The sequence below is a fragment of the Necator americanus genome, chromosome V (genome assembly GCF_031761385.1).
Source record: "Necator americanus strain Aroian chromosome V, whole genome shotgun sequence".
NCBI classification, from domain to species: Eukaryota; Metazoa; Nematoda; class Chromadorea; order Rhabditida; family Ancylostomatidae; genus Necator; species Necator americanus.
This window is the reverse complement of record NC_087375.1, coordinates 11,177,387-11,197,346: the sequence shown is the minus strand read 5'-3', so window position 1 is coordinate 11,197,346 and position 19,960 is coordinate 11,177,387. Positions and strand designations below refer to the sequence as shown.

The 19,960-nt window shown below is 40.7% G+C and overlaps 3 protein-coding genes across 5 annotated transcripts in view; 2 read left to right on the top strand and 1 right to left on the bottom strand.

The window, feature by feature from the left end:
- The window catches only part of RB195_013545 (uncharacterized protein), a gene marked incomplete at both ends in the record, with an annotated part of 28,194 nt that extends 19,280 nt beyond the window's left edge, over positions 1-8,914 (top strand). Inside the window, 6 exons of one of the 3 annotated variants that reach the window (XM_064203411.1) lie at positions 3,163-3,348; positions 3,490-3,557; positions 5,746-5,876; positions 7,184-7,260; positions 7,395-7,515; positions 8,751-8,914. In XM_064203411.1, coding sequence (XP_064059291.1) covers positions 3,163-3,348; positions 3,490-3,557; positions 5,746-5,876; positions 7,184-7,260; positions 7,395-7,515; positions 8,751-8,914 — 747 coding nt within the window. Of the gene's footprint in view, positions 1-3,162; positions 3,349-3,489; positions 3,558-5,745; positions 5,877-7,183; positions 7,261-7,394; positions 7,557-8,750 lie in introns of those variants that run through there. The other 2 variants (XM_064203412.1, XM_064203409.1) reach the window with 2 other exon arrangements.
- Positions 7,644-15,746, bottom strand: RB195_013543 (uncharacterized protein; the record flags this gene model as incomplete). The annotated part of the gene is made up of 4 exons (XM_064203407.1): positions 7,644-7,699; positions 8,310-8,393; positions 13,228-13,313; positions 15,703-15,746. The coding sequence occupies 4 exons, from the start codon at positions 15,744-15,746 to the stop codon at positions 7,644-7,646; spliced, it is 270 nt and encodes an 89-aa protein (XP_064059288.1).
- RB195_013544 (uncharacterized protein) lies at positions 9,493-9,774 on the top strand (the record flags this gene model as incomplete). The annotated part of the gene is made up of 1 exon (XM_064203408.1): positions 9,493-9,774. One exon carries the CDS (start codon positions 9,493-9,495, stop codon positions 9,772-9,774), a length of 282 nt encoding a protein of 93 aa, XP_064059289.1.
- Positions 15,747-19,960: the final 4,214 nt, after the last annotated feature.

Genomic DNA, 19,960 nt, shown 5'->3' with positions numbered 1-19,960 from the left:
AATAAGTGTTATTAATGGAATCTGTGAGACAACTTATCGTAAAAGTTGCAGATTTGCAGCTAAGTGGACTCTGCTGCTTGTATGTAGATGTGATAGGTCGGAGCACAAGTGCCAGGTAAAGGGGGTGCACCTCAATTTTTACAGTCTAAAGTGAAGATGGTCATCGATAGACGACCGGGGAGGGGAATTATCAATGCGTTTATCTCAGTCATTTAACATGATAGAAAATGTCATATTTTCATGTAAATGTCTCTCAAAGAAAAAAATTGTTTGTCTTTGTGGATCAAGGGAGACAACTCAGAAAGCTGTTTCATAGTGATCATCAACAAAAGAACATTTGGAAAGTATTGAACTAATTAAATCAGTTGAATATTTACTCTAAAACGTCATCACCCAGGGAAGGGTTCGTAATTTACGATAAGATCAAGGGAGAATTCGTCTTGCTAGCTTAGTTGCCAGAATATAAAACGTTTTTTTGGCAGCAGTGCAATCAATTGTTTCATTGGGTTTCAGGTGGAGTATTCTTTTACGGGATAGTAGATTATGGGGAGGGGATGATTCCGTCCATTTCTTCCTAATTGGTGTAAAAAAAACTGTCCGGAAGATGCGGCCCGTGCACAAGGTTGGCGCGCTTCAATCGAACTCGTTGTGGAAAACAGCGCACCGGAATGCTCGAAGCCGTATCTTCCCGGCCATTTTTTACTGAAATTAGGAAGAAATGGACGGAATCACCCTTCTCTCCGTAATCTACGTTCCCGTACACGAATACTCCACCTGAAATCCGTACCACCTCAAATTCGTAGCGTGATGCCTTCAAATGAAAACCTATCAATGAAAGGTACATATTTGCTCTAAAATTCTTCATTGTATACAACAGAAACTCACTCGATTGCAGAAATGCGCAGTTTTTCCAGAAAGATTGGAGGAAAACGCTATCGTTGACGTGCTCTTCCCCGGCTCTCTCACATTTTATTGACTGTATAGCAGGAGAATTTACAATCGAGCGCGCTTCACCCTTTCATCTCCATTAAGAAAAAGGATTTCCTCAAAATGTTACATATGTCCTGATAGGTCGTGAAATTAGGACTTCCTCGGTATAGATCTACTTATCCTTTCGAATACCTAGACAAAGAAGCAAAAAACTCGTAAATATCGACGTTATGGTCTCCACTTTGAGGTTCCTTTTTCTCAGAGTCGTCAGTTTAGTCTTCAGAGTGGAAAGACAAGATTGAGAATGTCGTGTAGCAAATTTTCTTATCCAGATCATATTCCACCCGTTTTTTGTCAGCCTCTCTCACAACAAAGTTAAGGGCTCAAAACTGAAATCACTCAATTTTTCATGCCCAACTTTGGGCTCCAATTTCTCAGCAGAAACGAAACCACATTGGATGTGTTGTGTACTATTTATTTTAACGTTCTGGTTTATTTCCAGACTCCTTTCATTGCCTTGCGGTTTTCCTTCTGAACGGAGATATTAGCTGTTTAACACTGCGGAGTTTCGCAAGCAGTGACGAGCGCGGTCTAACTGTACACCCTCGCTTTATTGGTAAATGACTCCTTCAAAACATTGCTTCTTTATTTTGCACTACTGCATTACATCTTGCAACATTTCATTGTTCCATCTGTTTTGCTCATTTTCGTTCTTCTCGTGGTAATTGGAGAGCTTAGGTGAAGGGGGCCACTTCGCCAACCACCCTAAAGTGAGAGCGGCCGGAGCACCGGCTCCGACTATCACATGGATGCTGCTAATATTTTACCAAGTTCATGATATCATCTTCGTCACTTTGTGCTTGATTTTTTAAATCTGCTTGAACAAACGCTAGTAATGATTCAGTTCTTTTTTATCGCGTGAAAAAAATAGAATTACTTCTATATGCTAAAGAGACAACGAGCATCGTGTTGATTTTGGACGGACTAAAGGAATCTGGCCATTGAGTTAGTGATCTTCACTTTCATATTGCAAAATCCAGACGCTTATGGTTCTTGTCTTAAGGTCATCGATAATACGCATTTTTATAGCATCCAGCTCAGACAAACATATTTTCCTTGACAAAAATAGGGCATCACTGATGTTTGATCGTTAACGCAGAATGGAGCTCGAAATCCTCTTTCTCATTCGTTTCGAGAATTAGAACACTATACAGTCTAAACATTCTGATTCGTTTGTTTCCGACAATATTTTCCATCCATAAGTTTTGGTAATTATCTAGTTCCTTCCGTCCGCCCAATATTCGTTACCGTATCATCAAGGAATTTGAGATGAGTAACTACCGTGTACAGGTTCCGCTTCAATTTTATTACAATTTTATTTTTATTTTTATTTTTTATCGATCTTCGCATTTCGCTCTCGAGAGTAGATTGCTATGCAGCTCAAAAAGAACCTTCATGTGTTGAGATGTAAAATGCGTTTTCGCTCGGATCAAATTTTGATACTTGTTGCAGCAACATAGATGGGTTTTCTTCTATTAAACATTTTTCGCATTTAAACTTTTTTCAAATGACTTACTTTAATATTTAGACGATTTCACTGAATGAATTAATGTGCGCATCCCAGCAATATGTATTTCTAGTCATTCGTTCCCCTGTCTATCACTATCCAAAGTGTCTGAAAGCTTCGTTTGTGACGTTGACGAGGTGCTTGTGCCAAGTAGGCTCCAGCTGCGGCGAACGCACCAGCCCATGTCGTGGGTGGTCGCCTTGAGGGCGTTTAGCTCATGGGGTCCACTGGCATTCTTTCAGTGCACCTATCGTTTTTTTTTTCGTTTTTCTTTTCATAATGTGGCCATCCCATCTGTGCCTTCCTCCGATATATATATATATATATATTCCGATGGGTCGCGAAGATGGACATTTCTCTTAAGTCGGAGTTACAAATGACCGGCTAGGTGTTATGTGCTCCGGTTAAACTTAAGATTAAATCAAAGGCTCTGTGAGCAGCCAGCAGTTTCTTAGACGTGGCAGCGGTGTTTCGTTTCAAAACACATGCATTTTAAAAATTTCCTGCTCCCATTCTTAATTAATGAGAGCTATAATAACTGAGCGAATAAATTGAGAGCGGTTGCTGCGCAAAGGGATTGACTATTTTCCGTTCTCGTATCCATAATCTAAGATTTTATGTGATTGTAATTATTTGCATAATAGAAACTTCGCTGAATATTTTAGGTCATTCTTGTCGCATTTCTTGTCTTCATACTTTACTACAATACGGTTTTCTCGGATAGAATAATCTATTATTGCTTGGCGACAAAAGCAGGGTCTCCATGGTTTTCGTACTCCACATTCGGTATCCTTGCTATCATGCAAATATCAGCTGTGATCATTTTATACGCACTAAAGCGCATCAACGGCGTGAGTTTCTGACGCGTTTCATTACTGAACCTCCTCGGTTGTAAAGAAGTCGTTTTTGTTCGTGTCCTACTTCCATGACATTGATATCTATCATTCACTACTGTAGTTTGAAAATTGCTAGGTAAATAGGAATGTGTTTAGAGAGTCGCCGTTCATCTGCAGAGTAACCCAGATCTGCGAGCACGTTACGATGTGAATGAAAACTTGAGGTATGTGAAAGAGAGTAGTAACTAGTTGATAGAAAGTATTCTGTTGCTTGGAAACAATTTCGAGAAAGTGGCGTTTCTCGAATAGCACAATCTATAGGCATAAAGTAGAAATCTCTTTGAATACATTTATGTATCTTTAGTATATAAAATTCGGTTTGTGGACAAATTTCATCCGAACTTTCCACTCACACTCTTTAGAGCAGGACACAGATTGTAAACTACTTTTCGTTTGGAAGTATTGGCTCGTTCAGTTTACTAACTAACTACTAGCTAGATCTGAGCGTCTTTATTACTTTAGGCGTATTTTTCTTTAGTCATGGAGCAGGTAAGTTCCAAGTTTGCCCTTCTTTGAATCTTGGTATTGTAGAGTTTGATTGTGTACTAAAAACAAAGATCCCTTTCTGCCTTCTTTTTATTTCGGATGACATGAGCAATGCAGTGCGAACAAGCTTAGGACAGGCGGGTCTGCAAGACTCAGTCAGAGTAGTGGCCATACCACCTGCGAACCTGAAGTGGCACCTAGTACACAATCGCGCCTATGACAGACTTTGTGAGACACCCAATTGCATCGTTTGTCCGAACGGGAGGCAGGGTGATTGCGTGATATCGGGAGACATCTATCTAATCACCTGCCAGTTATGTGGGGCTGAGTACATTGGCGAAACAGGAAGATCACTATGTATCCGCGTCAAGGAGCACCTAGACGGGCTCGTAAAATCAAAAACATCATCCCCTTTAGGTGCTTATCGCAGACAGTGTCATGACAACACCCCTTTCAAAATAGTTGTTACGATCTTAGCATGCGAATCAGACGTTCTGGCGCGAAAAACGTTAGAAGCGTTTTATATCACGGCCAAAATCCAATCATGAATCGTTAAGAAGAATGCATCGCTGTGACCAACGAGCTGGCACCATATCAAGACCTTTGCGGGTTTTGACCTACGGGGTCAGAAGCGGGGGGCATCGTTACAAGTTAATACTAGCGGCGCAACTCTAACAACTGGTGGTCCGCTAACATCACGATTTTGTGGCTATCAAGGTGAGCGCTATGGTGGTCTGCTTTTCTGACATTGCCTTTGAATAATCTGTTTGCTAAGTCATATCTTGTGGAATGACGAGGCGTTTGAGGGAGCAAATTACACGTGTCTTTGATTTTTCCATTCTCTGAAGAAGGCAACGACACCGAAACGTTAGCCATAATAAAGATCAATAACAATCTTGGTTCTGCTTAAAAAGTAGTACACAACGGTGTAGATAATTTCCATCATCATTATCATTTATGAGGGAATGGTAGCGTAGAAAAACTGGTTTCGTATGGTCCGATAATCGAGAACACTCCTGCTAGCAGGGAAAGGGAAGGGGCGCTCTGGCTCCGCTTCTTCTATGAATACCAATTTTACGACGGAAACTCATCCTCTTAGCGGGAATGTCGAAATCTTCGTAGGAACTCTTGTAAATCCAGCCACAGGGGTTTTGACGCATGTCGAACTATTGTAGTATTCTCGTAAAATATCAATTTTGCTGACTCTTTGATTTCTGTTTTTTTTTCTCTTTATGCTAACTTTAAGTAAGTGGAATCCTTTTTAATGGAGTTTTTTTCGTTTTTTCTTCTCTACTTTCCTTGGATAATATGTTTCAAAAACGATAGCCACTGTAAACGAAAATCTCAATTTTATCGATTTATCCGTTTTTCTTCATGTCTTACTGGGGCTGATGAGGTTAACTCATCAATCGCTCAAAAAGCGTGAAAATTCGTTCTTTCTTGAATTTTAGCATGATGACTACAAGTCGTCGGTGATAAATGTGGAGCAAGAGGCAATATTGTTAACACTCCTTATTACGGCTAACGCTTTGTCATCGTCGACTTCCTGAGAGCCTGATCAGAGTGATATATCCTCTCAAATGCCTCATCCAATACAGGTTACTATCCCATAAGAGATCACATCTCAACCAAAAGAGCCCAAGTCGTTGTGCTTACTTCGGTAGCCGAGCTGTTATATTAATGGACCACCATAGGAATAGGAAAAAAACGTAGGTATGTGCATGGGGTGCTTATATGCCTGCCAAATTTGCTCGTAATTACAACAGGAATTCAAGGGGCTAATCTACGAAACCTATAAGAAAAAACCCCAAAATATTTCTTGTCTTTGGTAAATTGATGATGGTTTCTTATATTATCATGTTTCAGGACAATAACAATCGTGTTCCCATTTTGTGCAGCAACGTGTATTTGCACTAGTACCTTCTTTGCTGTTCTCATTTGTGTCATTGCTAACAGCAGTGCATTCGACTATCCGACGTTGTATACGCTCATTGATGGTAAGCATATAGAGGGTGCGGCAGAAACAACTCCCAGGGAAGGGAAGTCAAAAGGGAAGTTGAAAAAAAGTGGTTTGAGCTATCACCAAATTTTTTTTATCTTCCGAATGTAGGTAAACATTTTTTACCCTACGTTTTGAAAATTATGTCGTCCAAGTGGGTCAAATGTTGCACAATCGCTAAAACATTCCGCCGTAACTGCATGATCGATCGGAGGTTTGAATCCGCCCACGTGAAAACCAAGCCTTTCTTCCATCCGTTATCGAGAAATTGGTATTTAATGTGTAGAGGAGAATGAAAACATTCAACACATCGGCTAGCCTCCGCAAGTCATTGTATAGGCGTGTTACACCTTCGTAAACCTCAAACGAATTGAAGTGAACGTAGTGGGGCATCCTAAGCGGAGTGATTAACGCCAGACACATTATCTACTTTACCCTTTTATCGTCCAGGTGGTAGCCTTGACGCCTGATACACAGCGAAAAACCTTTGGACACGTACTTAGAAGTTTCCCATCACTCTTACTAGCATGTCGAACAAAACTCATCTTTTTTCATTGGACTTGAAATTCCTTTTTGGATGGACTTCTCTAGTTGGTCCAGCGACCGAGGACAGTGTTTGAAAATTTCAGCTTCGGAAATTGAGGTGAGGACGTCTGTGTGGATGTCTCTTCAGTGAAGATCCTGTTACTTGTACTCGTTGAACCCACAACAAAATTGTCTTTTGGTCCGGAACACTTTCATTATCAGGTGAACTTAACCGCGAGCGAAAGGACCTCCGCGTCGCACTTGTAGATTCGACATTTTTGAAAAAAACAGCTTCCACTACAGTACGATGTTCATCTGTCTACGAGTTGGTGGCGACTAAAAACTTTGTTATGTACCCTATCTGACGGAACGGTCCCTCTCACTGCCTTGGGGGTTCCGCAGTAATTTTTCAAAATGTGAGTTCTTTCTGGCACCTCCTATAGGTCTGCAGAAGAAATGACCACATTAGTACTTCATTCAACCGGGTGATCGTGAAGCGTTTTTGATTAGGAAGGCACAGGAAGAAAACACTGCGCGAAAGTGGAGAAACAGTTTGCGTTGTACAGTAAGATAGCTAATTCTTCGACAGAAGAATTCGACATTCGCGTCTTTTTCGCCTTCTGTCGAAGAATTAACGATCCTACTGTAGCAAACGCGTCGCTGTCACTCAGTTGAAGATGCCGATTTAGCCCAGTCATGGCGCTGTATATATTCACCTGATACAGTGATTCTTTCCCGCATTCCAATTTGAGCTACAAGCCTATATAAAGGTTGTTTTAGGAAGTCTCCTTCTACCGGAATTCGCGCTTTCTGTGCCAGTTATCATTGATCGAATGAGCAAAAAAGTTGCAGAAGCGGTAAACTTTTTGTGGGAATAATTTTCTTAATTTTTTTTTTCACCTCAGACCTCAACTTATTCACCGATTCTTATAAAACGATGAATAAGTATATTCTTGAACTGAATGGAAGTGGATTTTTCCCGAATTTTTAGAAGCGAACCACCTTTCAACATCATATGTCCACTACGATTGACTGCGTAGGAAATTCGTATTTCTCCACAATTGCAGAATCTTGGGCAGTGAAGGAAGGACCGGAGAGAAGTGTTAAGAAAAGTTCGCTCTGTTTTAGGAAAAGCAGAATTAACATAACGTAGTATCAGTTTGATAATGATGTCCATAAACCAAGGTGTGTTTATTTGTGCCATCTAAACCTGTAATATTTGACTGTTGGGTAATTTTTCCTAGTAATTTTTCTCGAGAATTTTCACTACAGAAAATATTATTAAGTTCGTAATAACTAAATTTCCTATTACTAACTAGAGACTAACTGTCAGTATTAGCGGTATTGGAAAATAATGTCTTTTTTCAATCCATGTCAACATTTCGCCGACGCTTTGCGAAAAAATCTCTATGTGCGACTTTCGATAAACCTCGGCATGTTGCTGTTCCAATAATTGATTTCTTTGAGGATGGAGGACACGAGGTTGTTACTACCCTTTATTCGTGGCTAAAGTTTCGGAATATCGCCTCCTTCAGAGCCTGAAAGGGTGAAATCGGCTTTGAATTTCTAGCGCAGCACCATTAACTCAATAGGGTATGGATGAGTACCAGTAAATCAACGCTTTTACCACCCTCGACTGCAACCCGGCTTAAAACAGAGTTATCTGTGTTCCCTGTCTTACCTTCCTATAAAAACTCACAAGCTGAACTCTGATAGTGAGCTTGCCTCTGAAGATCCTGCACCGTTCAATATAAGACCTATCATAAGCTGCGCAGGAGGTTCACAGACGGGATCGCTTGGTTCTTAAACACATTGTTGGTGCAGCTGCTGAAATTCGTACCAGCACACCTTTCAAACACCCATATGTTTTTGGACTATCTAAAGAACACGCATTTTGATAACTCACGTGTAATGGAGTCTTTCGATGTTACTGGATTGTAAACGAACGTCTCCAACGACTCGGCTATACAGGCAGTTTTTGAGCTTTTAACTGGACACCAGAGCTCAGTCAATCTTTATGGCTTTTCCCTGGAGCACTTGATGATAGTTTTCAGGGAATGCCTCAAATGCACTGTCTTTAGATGGTCGAGAAACTATTTTCCGCAAATCGGGGGTCTTGCCATAAAGAAAATGGGAAAACGGTCGCCATTGCTTTCATGGCTAAAATTGAGGCACCGATTTGGAAAACACAACCTTTGCTTTATTGCCGATGTATCGACGATTGTTTCCTTGTCTGTTCGTCTCAAGCAGAGATGGACAACTGTTTCAAGGTGCTAAATGAGCAGTCGGAGTGTATAAAGTTCACTTGGGATAAGTCTAAAAGAGAATGGTTAAACGCTGTTTGAAGTACAATGTCGTTCCGTACTTCATCGCCAACAAATGACTTCACGAAACATGCGGACTGATGAAGGGAAGCCAGCAAGTGAAAGGAATCGAGCAACTACTGCTCCGAACACCACTGAAGACCAAACAAGACCGATTGTATTCGATGTTGTTAAAATATGCTTGTAAAGAAGAGTGTTGTAAACGATTCGTTCCTGGTAACCTTTGGAGGAGAATCAAGGGTGAGTCAAGAGTCATTTGCGATAATATTCGCTCTAATGCCAAGTCTAGGCTACAAGGGAAGTTCGGTAGGTTTATTCATCGGGAAATGAATCAAAAACAGTCTATAAGAGTAGTAGCAGACCCTGGTAGTGCTAGCCGTAGTGATATTTCCGAAAATGCAAAATTACCGCCTCGCGTTTCGGTCATAGGTAGTATGTCTCTTTCTAATAATGCGCTCTTAGTTTTGGAAATGGGCCAGGTTTCTCACCCGTTCAATCGATTGGGCCCAGGGTGGTACGAAAAATAGTGGGCAGCCTACAATACGTACGTGACAGTCTACGATATAGGGCAAAGATCGAAGAGGAAGAGACGGTAGAGGAAGTAATATTAATGCAAATTTCGCTTTGGTACCATTTCCCGCAATGATATTTAAACCACAGGATCCCCATTCTCGAGTGGATGTCAAGTTTCGTTTGATCACCGCACCAGTTTTCTCTATTCTCAAATGTTTTTCGAGGAAACATCCTATTTCTAGCCTCACGCCAATGCAACGCTCTGGCCTACGTGAGATACGCGAACTTTCAACACGTGGTGAGATAAATGTCACAATCAGCGATAAGGGAGGAGAGTTTGTGGTCATATTACGTGAACTAGACATGGCCATCACTCGAAAACATCTGGATGACGCTACATTCTACCACTCTTCGTCACATGAAGAGTTCGTAAAACAAAGTCGCCATTTCAATGAAGTTAGGGTAGAGATCGAAAGGACTGCGGGGTTACATAAAACAATGATCACAAGGCTGAAATACGAACTTCCTACTTGACCAGTTCTATACCTGCTAATAAAAACACACAAACTCTCTTCCTCTGCTTTCCTCTCTGAAGACCCAGAGGTATTCAAAGTACGTCCTATCATAAGCAATGTAGGTGGTCCTACGGATAGAATATCTTGGCATTTGAACGCTACACTTGCACGATTGCTCAAGTAAATTCCCGCCCATCTAACCAACACTCATGTTCCTTGAGCAGCTTCAAACAGCGCGTTCAGGAAAAGAGTCGCATCGTCGCATTTTTATACAAATGTTTCAAACAGCGCTGCAACGCAAGCTGTGTTCGAGCTACCCGTAGAACATCGAGACTTGCGCGGGTTTTCCATAAGGCAAATTATGACGCTCCTGGATGAATGCTTAAAGTGCTCCATTTTTCGTTAGACCGGACACTATTATGGACAGGTCAAGGAATTGGCCATGGGAAAAAGACTAGCTCCCACACTAGCCATTGCATTCATGTCCAAAATAGAACAACCCATGCTGGAACGAAAACCTTTTCTGTACTGCCGGTACATTGATGACTGTTGCATTATATGTCCCACTCAAGACGAGATGAACACTTATTTCGAGCTTCTAAACCAGCAATCCCCTTACATACGGTTCACAAGGGAAAAACCCAAAGAAAATTGGCTGTCCTTCCTTAACGTAGAAATACAGTGGTCAAATGGTGAATGGAAGACACGATGATTCCGAAAACCTAGCAACAAAAACATTTTAGTTCATTGTCTTTCCGCTAACCCTTGGAAAACTAAGAAATCTCTGGTTAAATACATGTTTATGACGGCCGTAAAGGTGACATCAGATGTCCAGGAGCGGATCGATGCGATCAACCTAGCGCAACGTATCGCGAATTCTAACGGTTACACTGGTAATGTAGCGCGTAGGCCAGATCTTGGTGCATAGGAGCGAGAATACGCAACAGCGGTTGAGTCGAATAAGATCAATTTCTGCCTACCCTTCATAACCGACGACTTAAGTAAAGCTGTACGCCCGAATGGGCTAGACTGGTGAAATGCGGTCTCGAGGACCAAATGATAATTGTGGAAATACCTCCAACAAATCTCAGAAGCAACTAGTTCGAAATAGAATGTACTGTCGCTTCTGTCTTACTCCAGACTGTTTAATATGCCCATTCGGGAAGGAAGGGGACTGCACGGTCTTTGGTGTAGTCTATCTAATTTTGTGCAGAACGCGTGGGGACCAATACATCGGCGACACAGTGCGACCCCTTTGTGTTCGCATTAAAGAACATCTAAATGGGAAAGAAACAATCGAATGCAGCAAATCCCCTCGGAGCTCACCGCAGACAATGCCATGAAAATGTTCCTTTCTGCATAGCTGTCACGATCCTATCGTACGAACCCGGAATTATAGCTTTATAATTATAAATAGCTTTATAATTATAGCAGAACTTTAGAAGCGTTTTGGATAAATGCAAAAGGTCCAAAAATTTATAGAAAGGAAGAGTGTAATGTAATGATGTAGAGCAATATGAATCAAGTCATAGATAAAAAACGAGAAAAAAATCGTTCCCCATTTTCTGGCGAAGAATTACCATGCCTACTGAACACGTCATTGGAGAGGTTGTGATGTAATAGAATCTCGAAAAAGATCGTTGATATTTTTATCGATTTCAACTCACATTTGTTTATTTATTTGTTTATCTATTATCTATATTTGGATAGTAAGATTACTTTCTCGAGAAAAGTAACAATTTTATTTTCCGGCGACATTACAAACACATGCATAAATGCTAGAGGTAGTTTCAAGTCCTATTCAGTATTCAGGTAGTCCTATTCAATTTGGCCGATTTTGATCACTTTGAGTTTGATGAAGACACTTTTTGCTCTCTTCCTTAATATCCTAATACTAACATTATGTATCCTTAATACCCTATCCTTAATATCCTTATGATATCCTTAATACTAACATTTATGAATTATGCGCGAAGAATTTCTTCGCGGATAATAAAAAATCCATTATTTTTCAGAATTTCTTGTTATCTTTTCTTTTCTATTTGTTACACATAGTCCTGCCCATACGTTTGGCGTGGATGATTGCGGGTATCGGGTGTTCTCATGGTTGCAACGAAGTCGTGAGGCATTCTGTATCTGTATACATCTACATCTTTTATAGTTTCGATTTTCTCAGCAATTCTGAAACCAAAAACAAACCTCCACAGAAGGACTGAGACGTCATTATTTTACGTGTTCTCTAAAGATGTGAAAAAATGCTGTGTAGAATTATTGTAACTTTTCGGTACAATTTCTTACTAGAAAATCTGAAAAACCTATGTTTAATATAAATGTACGCATGTCTGTGTTTATTGGTTTTCCTCACAAAAATATTCCTCTTTAATTTCTGTTTTCTTTTTGTCTGTATAAATGTGTGGATGATACAGTTCCAAATTGAAAGTGGTACCATTCATCATTTGTGAAGGTGAATTTTTTCAATTTGTGCGCAATTTTCTATTTGGTGGTTACGTTCTCAGTTCTCTTTTCTCTTGTTCCTTGATATTGTATATTGTACTACATAAATATGTCACGAAGATAGAATTTGATATATTCATGCATTGTATGTATTTTTGAGAATCTGTGAGAAATAAAGGGTTTTTCGACGCAACCTTTAACATCTGCCTACTTTGTGTCAGCACGTCATAACTCGGCTATTTAACATCTATTTGGAAGCCTCACAGAGTTTAGCAAACTTCCTTAGAATACATCGAATGATCAACGGCGCGTACAGGATGCCTGAACCTTCTCAGCAATTCCCACACTGATCAGGACATCGAACGGGAGAGACTACATGCTCTACAACTGCTTCAAGGTAGTTGTGCGTGTCGTTTGTTGTCTTTCGATAACATCCGTAGGTGTACTCATGTTTACATGGATGACTGCGTTGCGCGTTGGGCAGCCGAAGCGAGAGCGTACTGTCGCAGTTAGTTCAAAGGCAGTATCCCACGTATCTGACGTGGTGAGCGAATAAGAATGTTACTTGGGAAAAGCTAGAAATGAGGTTGTAGAATGCGGGATCGGGGGTGGTTCCGCTCAGCGCTCACTGGTCGTCGTAAGAAACGGCGTGTGAACCGCTTTGCAACGCCAACTGCGGTTTCGATACTCAAATGTTCTTGTGGATAGTTAAACTAATCTAATGTTGGTAGTGGTCGAGCATGGGTATAACGACGAATGAGATTTTACAACACCGCATGAGATGATAATCTGTCCTTTCATGTGTTGTTAATGAGTTTGTTTGTGGTGTAAATATGCGCACAAACAGCGTATGCACCATATATATCGAAGGCGGTTAGGAGGCGAATGAATAACCCGGTCGTAAGCGCATCTTCAGGAATATGCGGATGTTAATTTAGAGCTCTTGGAAGGTGCAGGTAAAATCTCGGTTGGCGAACTGGTTATCCTTATATAGCCCTTTGATGACAGCACGGCATACCTGTGAGTCGCATATTTCTCAGCAGTCGTTTTTCCTCATGATTTCGTAAGTTTTCAAGACATTTTTGTCCTTGCTGAGTTTTTGTCCTTGAATATAATACAAATATAGCTTGCAAAGGTCGATTAGCCTTGTCCCACACGCCCGAAAGCGCGTTGTCCTCAATAGGTTAATGGAATTCAGTGGAACAGAATTTTCTATCCATGTACTGTCCGAGCTTGAATCCTTCCCCACAATGTTACATGCCCCATCCTTATTCGAAGATCATTATTAAAAAAATTCTTCCTACCAGCGTATGTATCCATTCTTTCCTCTTCACGATAACGCAGGGTCTAACTTCTGACGATGTTGATCCGTGACCGTTCCAACACTTTTTAGACACTTTTTTTTTAGGAACTATGAATTGTCTAGGATGTCAAAAAAGGAGAAATGCCTAAATGTTTTCGTCGAACGTCCTAGAAATAATCGAATATTTTGCCTTAGTTCACCTAATGTTTCGTTGAAAAAAGTGGTTGTCATCGACAACAACAGTTTCCCGTTTCTCGCGGAATTCCTTTGTACAGCGAAAACTGGATGCAGCAATTCTTCATAGATCGCTGTGAATCGAGTCGGTTGTTCTTTATTTCAGTTGGCAATGACATTTCACCAACAAACGGTGGAAATTTTCATGTTAACGTGTGGTAGAAGCGATTGAAATGCTGTACATTGCTTCCTTTTCGTGGAACTTTCTTGTTCAGAGGCCAAATGACACGCTCTATGAGATCACGTTATTCTTCATAAGTTCATCGCTAGCACATGCTGGTCACTAGATTCCCTTATGATCTAGACACTTATGGCAGACATCAGTTATAATTGTGATGGTTTATTAGAGCCTAAACAGTTAAATATCCAGACAAATAATTACAAATAATGATGGAAACTGCAGGATTGAAAATTTTGCGCTATTTATTCTCTTAGAGAGTGTCCATGTTCGACAGTCCTTGGATTTTGGCATTTGCTTTTGATTTGCTAGAGCTGTAGACAAGATTAGTATTGATCTTTCTTTATTAACTAACAGCTGACGTTTCGGCGTTGTCGCTTTCGTCAGAGCCTCAATTGCTGAATCTGGTAACGCAACAGATCACCAAGAGATTACGATTGTTACGTTATCAGATCCAGCAAATGTGGGTCTAACGAAAGCGATAACGCCGAAACGTTAAAGAGTAATGAATAAAGAATAAAATGTCTAGCGTTAATCAATCCGCTTCGGATGCGTCCCACGTTCACTTCAATTCAGAATCGTTTGAGGTTTACGAACGTGTAACTGTCCTATACAATGACTTGCGGTGGCTAGCCGATGTGTCAAGTCAGTGTTTTTTTTTTCCTTCCAGACAAGTCTGGTACCAATTTATCGACCCCTGAGGGATTAGGGGCTTGCAAGCACTAGTGTGGATTCGAACCTCCGATCGATCGTGCAGGAAGCGGAACCTCTAACCGCTACACCACACCCGCACAACCGAAACGTTAATATAAATAGATAGATAAATACCAATCTTGGCTACAGCCGTGGTAAATCAATGAAATTTACGGTGTTTTCCTATCTCTGATAGCATTTCGATTTTAGCCAGCGATTCTATCTTTTTCCAATTTTTTTGACGGATTTGGTTCCTGTTTTGCGTATGATAGTTTTCGAGGTTAAGTGATTTATTTCACCTAAGAACTGAGGGGAACAGCGGGTGAGAGCGAGGACGTTGTCACAGTTACACAACGCGAACGCATTAACGGAGAACCGGTACGCAGCTGGTAACCCGTTGTTGCGCACATGACACAGTCTCTCACATTCGTCGTTTTCTTCGAGCTCATATTGAACTCGGAACAGTTTCCGGTTAATTATTCTCTCTTCTTCTGATTCTGACGAGGTCAACGCAATTTTAACACAAAAATATCTCCTTCTTCATAGCGTATAGCCATGTCTCTATTTGATTTGAACAAAAATCACGTCTACAGATTTGCTACGAGACCCTTTTTCCTTAAATCAAATAAAATATGGAACAAATTACGCCACATTCTACTTCTCGTACTTCTGTACTTGTAGTGTACTGTACTTTCTTGTTTACCGCAAGTGTTCTGTACTTTTGCTGTATCGTTTTTAGCCCTAACAAATTTGCCCGCGCAAAAATTTTGTCGATTTTTTTTTGGAATCTCCTCTCGATTCCCTTATTTGTCCAGTAGCAGCTGATTATATGCCGCTCTTTGCTCGGAGGCTTCATTTTTGTTCGAATCTGTATTTTTATCCTGAGCAGGTGATCGGTTAATTCAACTTTTGAACCCTCGGGTACACATTTAGTTGTTTCAATCCATAAGTAAGATTTCCCAGCTCTAATAATGACTTGAGAACCATTTCCGCTCAAAAAATACGGTAGAACTAGAGTTCACATTGATACTTAACCATAAATCACACCAAACAACTCGCGGTCACCTCTTAATTCATCTACTGACTTTATCTCGCTACCGTACCCATCGTCTTCTTTATCATTTCCCATCCTGTTATCAATTCGTAGATCACCTGATGTAACGTCATCCTTATCAGTGAAGACGAAGGTTCTCCCCAGAAGAAAAGCGATGTTTGTATAGCAGCGCATTCTATTTATGGTTATCGATCCGTGTCTGAACAAAGAAAAAGTGGAAGAAGGCCACAAGCTGAGAGCTCCCCACTACCATGTGTAAGTGAAAAGTGTGCACTATTCCATGTACTACCACGCAAAATTGTCCGTGCTACTGCATCTTTCAAATCCATAAAGTACGCAGGTCGATTTTAACCTTTGCTCGACTGATCTTGATGCTTTCGGGACTGCTTTGAACTTGGAATGGGAGGCTTCGTGAGATCAAAACCATGAGGGATGAGTGTCAGTTCTGTGAACCACCTTAATTCCTTTACCCTCGAACAATTCAGCGATCCATGCAGTTGTGGCCACGACAGCTGTGGTTAACTACCGTAACCCTACCTGAATCTCACGGATTAAAACGATCTCCTATTAACCGCTGAAATCCGCCACCAACTACGCACAGTAAGTGCTCTGCGTTGGTTTAAAATATGATATGTACGATATAGCAGGTCACATTACAAATATTTATCGACCCGTTTTCGAGCAAACGAAAACTTTTTCTTGCGTCGGTGTGTATTCCCTCAAGATAAGAAAAACACCGGGAAATGTGCATTCCATCATTGTTTTTATACATCAATCTTGCTCCTCTCCGCTGGTATGCATGAAATCATCATTAATCATCCTCAAAAAACGTTTGCAACGAAAAATCGATGCTACTCGGCTGGAAGAATCCGCTATTCGCTCATAGTCAGCGATGATCTCCTACAGATCGCCGTAACCAGTTTTTCTCCATGATTCGTAGAGCTTGAAACATATCTGATTATTTTCATCATTTTACCACAACAAGGAAAAAATAAACTGCCACATCTCTATTTTTTAAATATTCAATTCTGCTTCTCTTGACAGTTATTTATAGAGTCCCATAAAAAGGTCCCTGTCCCTAAGAAAGAGCTTCGCGTCCCTATTCCGCTCTGGGAGGTCATGCATCCTTCAGAGTAATGGGAATCATACGTTTCTTTAAGAAAGAGCCAAAACAAAGATTGTGGAAGAGAAGAAAAGCCAGATGAATGGATATCTTCCAAGTGGATTGAAATCAGCAAAACAAATAACTACTCATTAGAGAGCAGGAATGTTTGTCCTTATCAAAAGTGCAATATCATGCTCCGTCCCGAACAGGGCTCGTGACACTTAGGACATGGATGAGGTGATAACGAGATCAAGAGGTCGCAATATCGCGACAGTTAACTAGCAGAGCTTTGCCTTGCACACTGCTTTCCTCCATAACTTTTGTTATTTTGACCTTTCCGCCATTTATGTTTCCTTGTTATGCCAACGAGGTTTTGTTGAAACTTTATTTATGGTCTGACGTTTCGACAAACTCGTCTTTATCAAAGGCCTGAAAATGGTTCGAGGTCTTTGATGCTATGCAAATCCCATCAAACTCCTCCTCTCTCCTTGCCAAACCTCGACATCGTTCTAAGTACACTAACCGAGAACTCCAAAAAGAAAACAAAGTGACCAGCATCACCGACTAGCGGGGCTGCCGAACCACTGGTTCTTGCAGATTGTCATCCAAGGCGAATGAGATATAGGCACTCTGCAGTATCCTTAAGTATTTGTGTCTGGATAGTGTTAACCAACTGCATGCGGGACACTGTTATAGCTCACAGAGTGAGTGATGAAATCATCGACAATTGATAAGCACTCATTTCTGTTGTTAATCTATGGATTCCTGGTTCTAGACTGTATGATACTACTCCGCGAGAAAGAAATATCTGCTAGACAGGAATTGGAAGCATTGTGGAAATCCAAAGCAAGCAGATATTTCTTCCTCGTGGGTAATATCGTACTCTTTATTTGAGACTCATCTCCATCATGTTTCTCATTCTTTTGGCTCCTTAATGTTGTCATCGTGTTTTCACGCCGTTTACCAGCCAAATGAGCACAGTTGCAAGATGTGCTGTATTAGTGAACATCCCGAACGACAGCATCAAACGACAGTTGGTTCGTAATAGACTACCATAACCAATATGTATCGGAGTGTTGCGTTGTTTGTCCATTCGGTAAAACTAGAGATTGCAAGAAGATCGGAGTAATCTACCAGATCGAATGACTGTCATGCAATGCCACTTATCTTGGAGGAATACTTAGTCTGCGTATCAAAGAACATTTGGCTGGCAAAAGGCGTGGAAACGCGATGACGCCATCGCTGAACATTTCTTCCGAATAGCCTTAGATGTAGATGATGCTAGGATCCCTCACCCAACTGCGAGGGGTAAGGAAAATAAACGGTTCACGCGTACGAGCGTGATCACGCTCAATTCTCTCTAGTAATCCGGAAGAAACGCATATGAAACAGCCTCGTGCGCTCGCGTCTCCCCTACGATGCAGCTTATTACGCGATAGAACGAGGGCAATTCCATGGCCATTCACGTCCAATCCAACTAGTATAGCATAAATAAGCAGTAAAAGCTCCCGCACCTGCGCAGTCGCTGATGCGCTGCGGATTTCCATCTACATATTGCCGTAATAAGTTGCATCATTGGCGAGACGGGATCACACAAGCTGTTTCAGACATCTTTGCCTGGATTAGTGGCGTGAACTGGAGGACCTATTTGCGGATAATCCCAACATCGTCAAATTCACGCTGTCTTTAATTCATTCATGAGTTTTGGATCACCGTCTCCTGAACCTCTACGTTGTTCTCGGCCATAAATAACAAATTAGTCGCTGAATACATGTTTTTGGGCTTGTTTCTGGGCACAGCCGAAAAACAAAAGCCCTCGATTACGGTTCTTGACCTCAAGAGCGTGTTTTATTCGAACGTGACTCTTATGCTAAACACTTTTTTTTCTGGGAGAAAACCGATGCATTGTTTCCATGTGCCAATAAATCCTGGTTTTTGTGCACCCAAAAAAGAAGATTGATCAGCGAGAGATTCGTCCTTTTTTTCGACGCTCTTTATTCCCGAATGTATTGAAAAAAAAGACAAATCGGACCATTATTCTCCTCTTTTTTATAATCTCGTCTAATCTATGTCTGCGCTGGTTTTTTTTCCCACAATTGAAGCAAAAACTGAAACAATATTTAACGATGTTGTCGTGGAATTTGCGCTGTAGTAATTATAACTAATTAAAGTCCAGAAAATTAACAAATTTACGGACAAGAATTTCTTAATGACCCTAATCATGTCAATGGTTCTCAATTAATGCATAATTGTTGCTTGTTCTTAAAGTACAGCATGCAATCGAATATCCACAAATAAACTTATTAGCTAACGGGACGTAATATTGCGTTCAGTACACTTCGCCAATTCTGTAATATCGTACAAAAGGACTATAGAAGGCCGTTTTCTCTCTTCAAGCAACTTTTTCGCACATTTTAAAGTATTCTACGCTTACGCCAGTTCGAAAGCCGTTTTGCGATCGAGGGTTAGTTTTACTGCGCGCATTGTTGGTGGGTGGACCTATTCATGGATGAGTCATACGCTGGACGGACGATACGAATGCATTTCACAACCCATTTCATAGCGCTATTTCGTACATCGGCAGAGAAAAATCCAGTGAACAGCGCGTCGTTGGTCTCTGCATGGTCCCTCCGCTTCGTATCTTCATTGAATAGGTCATTTATAGTTCTTATTTATTTATATTCATATTTCATTTACGTACTCATCACATACGTTCCGTCGTATTTCGTTTCATTTGTAAAATATATGTAGGATAAAGAAATTGAACTTTGAAAATATTTAGGGAGATCGCAAAAGGGGTGAGATCCGTCTATTACCATGTCTCAAGAGAAGCAGTCTCTAGTACATAGAAAGACCAAATTTGGTCGTTCATTTTCTCATTCATTCGTTCATTCGTGCATTCATTCGCTTGTTCACTCATTCATTCATCTAATCATTCACTACTCCCTTCATCTGTTCACGCATCCATTAGTCCATTCATTCATTCATCATTCATTCATTCATTTATGATGAATAGATGAATGAATGAATGAGCTAAGAGCTTTTCCATTTATTTATTTATTTATTTATCCATTCAATCGCTCTTTCATCTATCCGTCCATTCATTCTCCCACTTCCACACCTCTCCAAGCTCTCAGAATCAAGATCAATTAAGCCGTCTTATATCTTCGGCGCATCATTATTA